The sequence below is a fragment of the Dreissena polymorpha genome, chromosome 8 (genome assembly GCF_020536995.1).
Source record: "Dreissena polymorpha isolate Duluth1 chromosome 8, UMN_Dpol_1.0, whole genome shotgun sequence".
NCBI lineage: Eukaryota > Metazoa > Mollusca > Bivalvia > Myida > Dreissenidae > Dreissena > Dreissena polymorpha.
The window spans coordinates 8331270-8345381 of record NC_068362.1 but is presented as its reverse complement, the minus strand read 5'-3'; the positions used below and the strand labels follow the sequence as shown (position 1 = coordinate 8345381).

The 14112-nt window shown below is 34.5% G+C and overlaps 1 protein-coding gene across 1 annotated transcript in view; it reads left to right on the top strand.

Annotated features, from left to right (window-relative positions):
- The first annotated feature begins 255 nt into the window (after window positions 1-255).
- Window positions 256-14112, top strand: part of LOC127842293 (uncharacterized) — a 37906-nt gene continuing 24049 nt past the window's right edge. Inside the window, exons 1-3 of the mRNA XM_052371725.1 lie at window positions 256-384; window positions 12139-12709; window positions 13132-13290. Of these exons, the coding sequence (XP_052227685.1) occupies window positions 12200-12709; window positions 13132-13290 (669 nt within the window). The 5' untranslated portion in view covers window positions 256-384; window positions 12139-12199. The remainder of the gene's footprint in view (window positions 385-12138; window positions 12710-13131; window positions 13291-14112) is intronic.

The window sequence follows — 14112 nt, the reverse complement described above, 5'->3', positions numbered from 1 at the left end:
CGCATGCATCCATCTGAAATTCAGGTAAACAAATCATACCAATTAGAAAAAAAAACAAGTATTCCGTGAGTGTAACTATATCACAAAGTGTCATGAAAAAGCAATGTGTTCTATTATTTTAAAATATTTTTTAGGGGAATATAAATCTATATTTTAATTTTTCATTAACCAAATAAGTTGTGTAGCGCAGCTTTAAATGCAAGTTACAATGAAGTGTTATCAAACCTCAAAATTCCTTTCAATCAAGTCATAGACCACGTCAATTATCACGTGGTTTGGTGTTATCTGCGCATTTGTATTTAAGACAGTCACAGGAATAGACTTAACAGTGATATGCGTGTCAAGAAAGACGAAGGGAATACATTTCCATATTCAACATTTCATGTAAGTGCTTTACTTTATTTATAGACCAATTGGTATACGAGTTTGTGCTAGGGTAAAATAAGTAAACGTTTGTTACGTTGAGTAAACCATATTTGCCCCAAAACCATTGGTCATAAATGTAATTAACATACCCTTACCCGTCAATTACGTCTTATTATGAGGTAGGTTAATTCTAGCTTTCTTTCTTTAATTTTCAATTTAAAGAAAAGTGTGACTAAAACTGACACCAATTGGGACCATCAATCGAAAATCGATTCACAGTAAAATACCGTTTGTGTGATCATGCAGTGGATAAATATAGGACTCTTAAATCGAAAGTCCGAAGGACAACTATGCATTCTTTGCTTAGAATGCTCTACAACTCGACACTGTATTTTACACTAATTGAATGATCTCTGTGAATTCAATGTACATTTTAAGCACATAACTGTGTGCATTTGTGTCATTTTTTAAAATATTTGTAATAGCAACTTATGTAACAAAATAACTCATTCGCATTCACTCTCGGTATCACTAGTATTATCCTCGAAATTCTTATCGATATACATACTGTACATGCTACACATAGTTTTACATTTAAGTATGGGGTTTTATAAATGACAATATTATTGAACGCGTTCACTGATTAAAAAAAAGATTATTAAATGTAAAACTGTCAACTAATTCATTGTCATTGTATGCAGAAGTTGGTCGATATCATTTATTCATTGGACGATATTTAAGAAATTGTTAAAAAGAAATAATACGGTGAATTGGTTATCAAAAGTTGGCGATATACTTTTTGGATTTGGATATTTATGGTTATTCCCTGAATCTATTAATATCGACAAATTCATTTCTTTATTTAAAATAACATTGCGAGATCACTATTAAGCTGAATGGATTGAATCGTCAACATCGTTATATGTATCATCGACAAAATAAACTCGAATATTGAAGGAATAATTTCAGTTTATGCAACTATGTTTTTATCGTATGCTATATACTTATATTCTTAGTGACACAGAAAATAACGCGACATACAACGGCAGAAACTGGGCATGTCAAATTAAATGTTACTCGAACAGATTGGCTTAATTTACGTATGGTACGATTTACAAAGATATTACGAAATGTGTTTTAAATCTTATTTTCAAAGATGGCCAACTGCAAATAAATTAGAGAAGTGAATGATAACACAAAATAGAAAGGAATTTTTTAATCTTTCAAAATGTCAATCTTTATATTAACTGTCTAATAACGTAATCCGCGATGAAGACTGACCGTGCTGTGATGTAATACACCCAGGAAAAAATAACGCCATTAGATTAGAGCGAAACAACAAGATATTTCAATAGCAAATTAAGTTGCGGCTACTTCTGTTTAAGTTCTACGAATTCCAATGATATATCTTACATTCTACCACGGCACGTGACTTTTTTTCTATATACAAAGAAGGAAAACTACTGTTGGTTATTACCCCGATATACCAACGGTTGTTTAAAGTGACGTCACTTTGATTGTCACTAAATTTGATTGAGGTCACTAACCCTATTTGATTGAGGTCACTAACCCTGTCCGCGCACATTTTATGAATGAAGACGACGTCATTTGATTGTAATTGTTGTGGTGACGTCACGTTTTCGCGGAAAAGTGGAGGACGTTCGGTTAATATAATTCTCATTTATAGCCTTTAAATCGCGGATAACTTATTAATGAAATCGTGTTAGAATCGAAATAATCCACGGGTAACCGTTGGTTATTGCGGTAATAACCAACGGTATGTCGTTCCGATGCTTGTTATCAAACCACTCGGGCTACGCCCTCGTGGTTTAATTCCTACGCATCGGAACTCCATACCGTTGGTTATTACCGCAATAACCAACGGTGACCCGTTAATTATTTCTTAATTAATTTTATGTGTTAAGGCCAATATTTTAGCTTCTATCTTTTATTTTGCTTATGTCGCACATTTATACTTATTGTGTTTGTAAAGGTCTCATACTAAACGTACGATGGAAACTATAATGGCATTAGTTGACATAACCATAAACAACACAAACTGTGACGAACTTTATCTAATTATTAAAATGCATTTTTACATTTTATACTGGTGTCAGTGTGTCAAATAAGAAATGCAATCAGCCCAAAGATTGATACAATAATATGAAATGCTATCTGGACAAATATTGTGCAACCGTCATCTGTATCACACGTCAGGGAAAAGTACAAATTGTTTAATCATCCCATGTTCTAAAAATAGGAAAACCAATAGATAAAGTCAGATATAATTTCACGTATCTTACATTCAATTCACCTCATTATAAACATTATCTCATCTTGTAAAATCACCTGACTTGAATGAACGTAGAAGGGTAAAATGTTAAAACATCCATAGTACGTGTTGGGGTATCATCCACATTTATCTTGGGTCCGCTTGATGACTTAAAATATTTGTCTAAAACTTAGATAACTAAAATATAGGATTGAATTTCCCCAGCTAAGTTACATGCACATATAAAACAGTCTTTGTACTTTGTTGTTTACATACTCTGATTTAAATGATGTGGGAATGTCACGTGTACTATTACGTGTGCAATGAAGACAAACATGACATAATGAGTCAAAAGTATGCGTATTTGGGTATTTTGAGCGTATTTGGGTGTATTTTGGGTTAATCGTACTGCCGTCACGCGCACACCACGAAAGACATAATAAAATTGCCATTTGTTCAGCAAAACCCTGTTATTTCGTTTTGATCAGATATTTTCGAGACTTAACTAACAACATGGTGTCATAAACCACAGTGGGCGACATATGACAGTCTGGTCATTAAACACAATTGATGATGTCACCGTGTCTTCTCGTTCTGGTAGTATTAAGCAGTCATTTGGTTGAATTATTTACCAGCAAATTACTTAATTGTGTCTTAAATAAAATATATGACACATTGTAAAAGCATAAGTCATATTTCTTATATAGATTATCATAAACTGTACACCATAAAGATACTAGCCGATTTATTAAAAAAATGAAGTATTTAATAATGATAAATTTCACGTAAAAACCTTTTACGTATTTAGCGGATATTGGTGAGTTAACACCACGTTATTCTGTATGAAGATGTATTGTTACGGCGATTCACGAGCGACATGATAAAAGCAAGAAAACAAGATTAAGTCATATGTCCCATATCGATTATCACAATCTATACACCGTTAAGATACTAGCCCATTTACTTTATTAAAAAAAGTCTTTAATAATGATAAAATTAACGTAAAATCAGTTTGCGTATTTAGCGGATATTCGTTATTAAAAACCACGTCATTATGTACGAAGATTTTATGTTACGGCAATTCACAAACGCAATCATAACACAATAAATTACGTTTTGACACCAACGGGATAAATAATGTTTTTTTCAATGACAACAATATTGATATATAGAGGGATATGCATGTGTGTTAACCTGTTAGATGATGTCATTCATATTCAGTAGTAACGATTGTTTAATATACACGAATACACAGTTCAATTTGCATCATGTGAAGTTGTGGTTTTCGGTTGTATGTTAATATTACTCAATAAGTTCATTCACTTTACAAAACCCATACATGTAAAATTACATGTGAATACAGTCATGCGCTTTCTTTTAATTGTGCTTTGTAGTACGTTTATTTTCAATGCACCAGTTTCTATTACTTATATTTTTTATCAGTTTACATTGGCGTAAACATTCCATTGTTCATTATAGTTTTTTAAATATATGTATTATTATTTTTTGTAATTTACTGAAGCTCATCTGCAAAACAAATAACATGCTTATGCATAGAGATTTTTGTTGTGTCAAAAGGTCGGATTTTCAGTCTTCAGACCATCTTTACTTTGATGGATAATCACGCGTATTTTTTTAAAGAAACAAACACACGTATTAATTAAGTTATATTGGAACTACAAATGGTATATTTGAAATATTATTTTGGTGTTTTTTCGGAGTTATTTTCGTTTTATTGACTAAACACGTTTCGTTATCCATATGTTGTACGTTACTGTAACCAGAGCTTTTGCCTACTAGTGCATTGCGCATGCACAAAAAATCAATAAAATTATCATATAATCTATAATGAGGGAAACCACACCTGTATTAATACGTGTATGGTTTTGTGTCTACTTTCTGGACGTCTCCTTGAACATCTTCATGAACCATTTAACTATTGATTTATAAATGGAACTAAATAAACTGTAACTTGCTTGTTACGTGATGATTTGTTATCATTACCCCAGAGTAACAGCAGGTTAAAATAACGGCAATTTCATAACAGTATCAGAACAAAACAAAGTTAAATTTCGTTGCCGTGTTTATAAAAGAATAACTTTTTTGCCTCCGGATAAAATGATCGGGGGTTTATTGTTTTTGGCCCGTCTGTATGTCTGTCGTTGTATGTGTGTGCCTGTCTGTCCCAAAACTTTAACCTTGGTCATACCTTTTGCAATATTAAAGATAGCAACATGATATTTGGCATACATGCGTATCTCGTAGAGATGCGCATGTTGAGTGGTAAAAGGTCAAGGTCAAGGTCATCATCATTGTCAATGGTCATTTTTTTTAAAACAGCTGCCGTGCTGCTTCAAAGCGCAGATTGTGGTGTTGTGTTTAACAAACACAGCTCTTGTTTCCATTAAATATAATCTCTGAGTCTAAAATGTATTTTTTTAAATGACCAAATCAATCTAATAATGGAACAGCTTTAATTTGTAGAACATATATCAATGAAAGAGTTCAATTAGAGTTCATCGTCATTAATAGTATCACTAAAAATTCCAAACCGCAGTGTATGTATGTGTATTTTGTATAATGATATATCAAATTTCGTGACATTGTATTTGTTCAAAGGAATCAATAAGACATTACCAAAATGGCTTTATGGGTATGAATAAGCTAGGAGAATACACAAATACACAACTATTTGTACTGACATACATTTGTTTTCGCTTGAGCTAAATTGGAAGTGTGTCTCGGATGATTTAAAGTAAGGATACATTTTAAATATTAATCTCAGCTTGATACTATGTACTTACCTTAAATATATTGGAAATGAAGTTGTTGTATTACTGTATATAGTAATGTAAGTTTGTGGCTTATTTTTTGTAATTAGCGATATGTATCATCAAGTATTAACGAAATGGTAAAATCAACAAATACAAATATACAAATACATGCAACTTATATAGCGCAAAAATTATTATAACAATATTCTATTGCGTTTCACAAACACTGCACATTGGTTATCCGTGAAAAAAATTGAATAAATGAGTTTTAAGTCTTGATCTAAAACAGTCCTCATGGTCAATGATTTTTAAGTGGCTTGGTAGATTGTTCCACAACTTCGGGCCAACTACAGCTTAAGATCTATCCACCATCTTAGTTCGCCTCCTGGGAATAACACGATTTCAGTCACTTTGTGATCGAAGTCTGTACCGACTGCTTGCTGGGACAAATATTTCTTGCAAGTAACCTGGAGCATAACCATGGACAACACGAAATACCATAACCAGGACTTTGTACATTCTTATAGCTTTTAATGGTATCCAGTGGAGTTGCTTCAAGAGTTCAATACTTGGTTGATCAAATGATGCATTCAGGACCACTATTGCGGCATGATTTTGAGTCCGCCGAAGCTTTTGAATTTGGTAAGCTGGTAGATTGGTGAATACACCATTTCAAAAGTCAATATGTGAGTGTACAAGACCATGCACTAACACCTCCGCTGACTTCTGTGTCAAATGCCTGCGCATAGGTTTTAAATTACGCAATTGCATATGGGCAATTGGCACTTCTTCGTGATGTGAAGGTAAAGGTTAAAAGTGTTGGTCATCGAACACCAAGATCTCTCATACGGTCTACTATCTTAACCATGCATCCTCCAACACTCACACTTGATATGGACATTTTAGATAATTGTTGCCGTGTTCCGTATAAAATGATTTCTGTTTTTGATTGGTTCAGTTTCAGCTTGAAAGTTGTCATCCAGTTAATAATATCATTGAGACACTTCTTGCAATCTTGTGGTCGTCTGCATAGCCATACAGATCAGCTGGATACTTCTGAGCCACCTTGTTTAGGGCCGATAAATACAGAGTGAAAATCACTGGTCCAGCACAGGAGCCTTGGGGGACGCCGAATCTCAAAGGCTCAGTGTCAGATGAAGATTGTTCTATCAAAACTTTCATTGTTCTGTTAGTCAGGTATGACTCAATCCATTTTAATGGGGTACTTTGGATTCCAAACTCATTTTGGAGAATTTGAATAAGAATAGGAATATCAATAGTATCAAACACCGGTGTGGTAGCAACCCATAATGAACTTTAGCTGTATTTTCCTTTTTCAATAATCTTCACGGTATATTTTCTGTTGTACTTAAAATAGTACCCGGGGATCGACGACGAGTAGGTCACGCGAGTTGTGTTTCGTTTTATTTCTTACAATTTGACCCGGCATTTGTAAACATATTGCAAGATATGTACATTTTAGAAAGAAAATTCATTCATGCGTTTAATAAGACAATGTTCATTGAAATCGCTGTACAATTGCTGAAGTAATGGCTGTCCAAAGCGATGCACACTCTTGTCGGGTCATTTTGAGTTTAAAACACTGTTAGTTATATATTTGATAGTGTTTATTTCGTTACAATTTAATTGTTTTTCATTCAAAATCTTGTTTTTACTAATTAAAATTATAGCCACACGCTAACCAGGAAATTTGCTCCAGTCAGAAAAAAACAACAATTTCGATCGTCTTTTTCAAAGAATCTTGGTCTATTAAAACCTCTGTATGCTTATTGTGGTGAGCAACCGCTCTTTTGTTAATAAGTGTTCTCCTTCTATCTGAGATTTCAAAGGTCGTATGCTTCTTGTGGAGCCTCCAAGGATCATGTTAATTAATGTGCTAATTCTATCTGAGATTTCATAGGACTTATGCTTATTGTGGAGCCTGGCAGGGTTATGTTAATAAGTGTGCTCCTTCCATCTCAGCATATCATAGGATGTATGACTATTGTTTAGCCTACCAGCATTATGTTTATTCCTTTTCCCTTTCCATCTGAGCTTTCATTGATGCATGCTTTTTTGTGGAATATTCCAGTTTTACATAATTTAATGTGTTCCTTATATTTGAGCTTCCAAATGGTGTATTATTATGATGGAACCTGCCAACGTTACGTTTATTAGAGTGCTTCTTTTATCTGAGCTTTCATTGAACGTATGCTAATTTGTGTAGCCTGCAAAACCATTGTTATGCCATCATTATGTTAATTAGTGTGCCCCTACCATATGAACTTTCAGAGGACGTATTCTAATTGTTGAGCGAGCTTATCACCCACATGTTCTAAATAATTTTTACTGTCTCTAATCATGTTGTGATTATGTTTAATAGGTGACACTGAACAATGACTTGTTTCTACGACAAAAGTTGACTCTATGAAGACAATTTTGTTGATGTTGACATTATGGCGAGTTTAGCTGATGTGTTTAAGGACAAGGAACGGTCGAACTGGCTCAAGGCGTGGCTAGCAATAGATATTGCAAAGTCCTGCTTAGAGCACTTAGCTGACAACGAGGCTCAGAATTTTCACCAGCACATTTACAGCCAAGTAACAACCACTCTTAAGTCAAAATCATATACTTGCAACAGCTGTAACACAGCACATTTACTTCGCCTTTTCACTGTAGAGGTACACGCTGCAAATTCCACCAACCTTTTGACCAGATTTTACCGGACAAGTAAAGTTAAACCTGAGCCCCTCTTATTTTCCATTGGAGGAGATCCCACGATAAACCTTCGATTAATTTGTTTGGCCTATTTACTGAAGATCTACACACGTATTAGCTGCAACTTCCACCAACGTTTCAGCCGGATTTAAACGGACAATTGAAATTAGAACTGCGTTCCAACCTTTTGCCATTGTTAGGTGATGCCACAATGACCCATGGGGTCCCATGGCACACCTGACTACAGCCATTACCCATCAATATAATCAATTATCATCAACATCACACCGTTCATCACATTTTTCCACATATCATTAATAATATTTTCACATACTGTTTATCATATTTTTCACCACCGTTCATCACATTTTTACCTACTGTTTATCACATTATTTACTAACCTTTCACCACATTTTTTAAATACAGATCTTTACATATTGTCGGGTGTTAAACAGAAGGATTAGTTGGATAATGCTCACGGTGACAAAACTGTACAAATGAGACTTGTATGTAAGACTGTAGATATGAGACTGTAAATATGACTTTGTAAATGCCATAATAATAACTGGACTCATGTTGTAAGCTGTAATAAAGGTGTTGATGCGAGCTTTAACACTTTGATGTTGATGTTTATTAATTTGTTTTAATAGTTTTTTATTTAATTAAATGTTAAATACAGTCAGTGTTCTAATTTCAAAACTAGCAATTTTAAACAAAGATTATGAATACCCAAACACCGCTTTTTCATCCACGTTCAAATAACTCAGGACCGCCTTATTGTACACAAGTCCCTTTTAGATTATATAATATTTTTTGCATTTTTATTTAAATTATTTTACATTGAAAAACATTTCCAATAGAGGTTTCATGGACATGACATGGTTTTATATTCCACATTGCTAACACAGTTAAAACCCGCTAAATGCAGTGTGAATATAGGCTGTGTCCAACATTATATATCACAAAAAGTCTTAGATTTAAAAAAACTATTAAATGTAGCATCTTTTCTAAGCGGACTGTGCCTTAAAGCGCTGATGTGATTACAGACTTTAATGTTGTATGATAACATGCACCTCACCTGATTTGATAACGCGTACTGTCACATGAGGTCAAGTACCGGTAGCTAAAATGTTTATCTGTAAACAGTACGGTCCAAAGTATTATACCAGGTGATTTTAGCCATCAGATGGTGGGTGTAATTTAAGGAAAATAGCTTTCTACTGAATATTTATTAAAGGTGATCAAGATGGCTACGTTTTCTCAGCAACTTTGGCTAAAGGCTCTGATTCATTTATAGACTTGTGTTGTTCGTCTTGTCTAGGCACACAATTGACCATAGAGTTTTACTGCGATAACTGTGCAAAATGTTAGCCTGCACATGTCACATATGGAAGGAGGGACACAAGTATATGGCCAGTGCCAAAGGAAGTGTATGATTTTCTTCAGGAATGTGACCTTCATGAAGACAAACGTCTAGACTTGTTTTGTTATGACCACTGTCAGCTTTGCTGCAATAATTGTGCTTTCCCCATTCACAGGTAATGGAGACATATTTTTGTATTTTTTCTTTCAAAATCTTTCTTGTGATAGATCGACCATTCAATACAGCATTATTTAGATCAATCATTTTAAAGTAAATTTTTGGTAAACATGAAATTTGAAAACAAAACTATGATGATTAATATAAATGATTTGCCTATACAAATAAAAATATGTATTAAAATGACAACAACCCATATCAAACTACTTGCAAATAGCAGGCCAGGGTTATATTAATAAGTGTGTTCCTTTCGTCTGAATATTAATAGGATGTATGAGTATTGTTATAACCCAATTTCCATTGGTAATGTGGGCTATATAGGACTCAATTTGTCGGTCGGTCGGTCTTTCGGTCCCGAAAATTTTATCCGATCTTCACCAAACTTGGTCAGAAGTTGTATCTAGATAATGTCTAGGTCAATATTGAATATGGGTCATGTCGGGTCAAAAGCTATGTTACGGGTCACTTAGTGCGTTTAAACCAAAGGTTTGTCTGGACCATAACTATGCAATGTATCGTTAGATTTTAAATTGACTCGGTACATTTGATCACCATCATGGGACGGTGTGTCATGCGAAAGAAGTACGTCGCTATCTCCATGGTCAAGGTCAAACTTGGAGTTCAAAGGTCAAAATGCCCATTAATCAGCTTGTCCGGGCCATAACTTTGTCATTTATTGAGAGTCTCTAAAATCATTTGGCGCATTTGTTTACCATCATTGGACGGGCGTATTCTGCGGCCTACAATACCCTTATGTTCAATATTGTGCTCCTTCAATCTGGACTCTAATAATAACCCTATGTCACTGTCAATCAATAATTTCAGGGGCTTTGTGGCGGTTAGTTGGCTGTTATATATTATGGTAACTAAGATGGGGAACACATATAATGCAATGGGCTGTTACAACAAATCCCGAATCTTAACAAGCAAGCATATATCAATGCATTATAAAACATTATATTTTTTAATTACAATAATTAGCTTAAATATGACTGGCATGTGTAAAATAATTTTGCAATCTGAGTAACAAATGACAACAAAGATTGAACAGCAGTCACGTTGAACTTCAATCTGAAACCAAACGAGAAAAAGGATTTAACAATTTATGGTTAACCCTTTCAGTGCGGGAACCAAATTTTAAAGGCCTTTGCAAACAGTTTGAATCAAGATGAGACGCCACAGAACGTGGCGTCTCATCAGGATCCAAACTGTTTGCTATTCTAATAATATTCTTTGAAAAAAATAGAAGAAAATACTAATTTTAGAAATTCTGCAGACGACATTTTAGCAGACGACAAATTTCCCAGCATGCAAAGGGTTAAGATGTGTCATAAGCCGAAAAATACGGTATAAACCGTGTCTTATTTTTTACTTCCTGAAGAATGGTCGGACTAAAAAATTTCAGGGAAAGCGAGCCAAAGAACTCCTTACTCAGCATAGTTAGTGTCGAACATTGAGAGACATTCATTTCTATGTTTAATAAGACCAAGTGCATTGACATCGCTGCACAATTGCTGAAGTAATGTCTGTTCAAAGCGATGCACCCTGTTGCCAAGTTATTTTCAGTTGAATACACTGTTATACATATATTTGATAGTGATTATTTCGTAACAATTATATAATAATAATAATATAATAATAATAAAATCTTTATTTAAAGAAGATAGACTTGTTAAGAAATACATCAGATGAAATTACATAATATGCAATTATTAAATTATTTTTCATTCAAAATGGTTCTTTTACTAATTAATATCATACGAAAACGCGTACCACCTGTGTTAAAAGTACTTAAAATACTAATATCAATACTGAATACCATCATAACGATAACTGGGTGTTTAGATAGGATTGTACACTCTTTGGACATGATTTTATTGGGGTAAATATATACAAGAACTGAAATTTGCTCAAGTAAAAAAAATCAATTTCGATCTTCTTTATCAACATGAAAGAATCGTGGTCTATGAAAACCTTTTTATGCTTATTGTGGTGTGCAACCAGCTTTATGTAAATAGGTATGCTCCTTCTAATCTGAGATTTCAAAGATTGTATGCTTATTGTGCGTCTGCCAGGTTTACGTTAATGAGTGTGCTCCTTCCGCCTGAACATTCATAGGATGTATGATGACATGCATTGTTTAGGCATGCCCAGCATTATGTTTATTCGTTTTTCCTTTTTATCTGAGCTTTCATTGATGCATGCTTATTGTGGAATCTTCCAGTGTTACATACATTAATGTGCTCCTTCTATGCAGCCTGCCAACGATACGTTATTAGAGTGATCCTTTGATCTTAGCTTTCATAGAACGTATGCTTATTGTGAGGCCTACAAACCCTTATGCTAATTATCGTGCTCCTTCCATCTGAGCTTTCAGAGGACGTATTCTAATTGTAGAGCGGGCTTATCACCCAAATGTTATGAATAATTCTTATTGTGGTTAATCATGTTGTAATTATGTTTACTAGGTGACACTGAACATGGCTGAAAAGTTGACTCTATGAAGACAAGTTTGTTGATGTAAGCATCATGGCAAGTTTAGCTGATGGGTTTAAGGAGAAGGAACGGGTGAACTGGCTCAAGGCGTGGCTAGCAATAGACATTGCGAAGTCTGGCTTGGAGCACTTAGCTGACAACGAGGCTCGTAATTTTCACCAGCACATTTACAACAATGTAACGTCTACTCTCCAGTCACAATCATATACTTGCAACAGCTGTAACACAGCAAATTTACTGCGAAACCAACAGTGTCCAGTCAAGATTTGTAATAAAGTTTGCCAGGAAATAATCAAGGAACATCGGTACAAAAAATGTTCTTGGAATAATACATCTGCGACATTATGGCAAACGAGTCATTGGGAAATAGCGAAATGTTACATCCAAACAGATGGATATGCTGACAAGATATCGATTCAAGAAACAGACTTTAACGGAGTCGTCAGTTTTATGCTGAACTGCAAACGCTTTGATAGCAAGTTTTCTTTTCCAATAACAAAGGGAAAGCCAACCCATAACAATCCTGCATGCCTCCTGTATAAGGTAAAAACTCCAGTGCTTCTGTCAAAGTAGTGTATTTTCTATCAAATAATCTAAATATAAGTATTTCAGGAGTTATACGTATACATGAATGTTGAATAATGTTAAATTGACATATATAACGTTTAAAGGATCTAACACTTCAAACAGCATTGCACTGAAATTGTCTACTGTGAACGTCGTATATAACTTATCTTTTCTGAGGTTACTACAAAGGTTTTCTTTAAAATAAAATGCTGACATTTTTGCGGAGCTATCTTTGACGCGCTATTTAACAGTAGAGGTTTAAACAGGACGTGTTGTTTTGCATTACACATAATTGATAGATAAATGCTTACACATAATTGATGTGCATGTTTTCATAATGGATAGCTGTCACATTTGCCAAATACATAATATCTATAGATACTGTGTTTCCATAATAGGCTCGTGAAGTCCATAAAGCTGTGCGGCACTCTTCAATAATGAAAGTCACGGATGTCGATCTCCAAGACTATTTCACAACATTGAACAACCTGCTGAATGATTCAAGCTATCTCAGTCAAGATAACGTTGCCAAAAATGCTGTGGTGAAATTAGCCCAGGTAGTGTTTTGGCGTTATGTCTTGTCATTTAACGCCTTTCCTTGCTTATTGTAAACGAATAATAGCATAACATATTGTGTCATGTCTTTTCACCATTAGATACTCATATTAAACAGATAAAGCACCATCATAATACCGTTTTGAGCTTATAAGGGCACATACCATTCATGGAGAGCTTTTGTTGTCACTTTTGTCTGGCATTGTTGTGCGTCGTCAGCATTTACATTGTTATCATTAGTCGCCACATTGAGTGACCAAATTTTTAATAAAATTTGACTGAATTGTAAGGGCGGGTTTGAAAGCGAGCTTGTTGGGGCATTATACAGATTTTATATATCATCAAAAAAGCTGCTACGATATTTATTATCTTGATATCTCGGCATAACAAGTAATTATAAATTTGCTATAATAGCACAATAAATCTTGTCGTGGTGTAATGCATATGGTGTCGCTTAGCGACAGGGGGGTCATGAGTTCGATCCCCACTGTGGGCGCGTTCATTAGACAACCTAAGACACCAAGTACTGTTACAGGCCCAGGAAACGGACTCGAGAGCTTTTCAATAAGCTTGAGGTTTTTTATGAAATCGACCTAATAAATAGGATTGAACTAACTTATTCTTGCAAAAAAGTCTTACTTTTTGCTAAAATCATCGTGAAACCTGAAACCTTTCCCTGGAAGTTTGTTCTTATGATTTGTCAGCCGAGTTTAAAATGGTCTCTAACAGTTGAAGTATATAGCTGACAGAGGATGGCCATTTTCAGTATATCCCAAACGTGAAGTCACTTGAAATCTCTGTACCGATTCCGCTCAATTTAAATT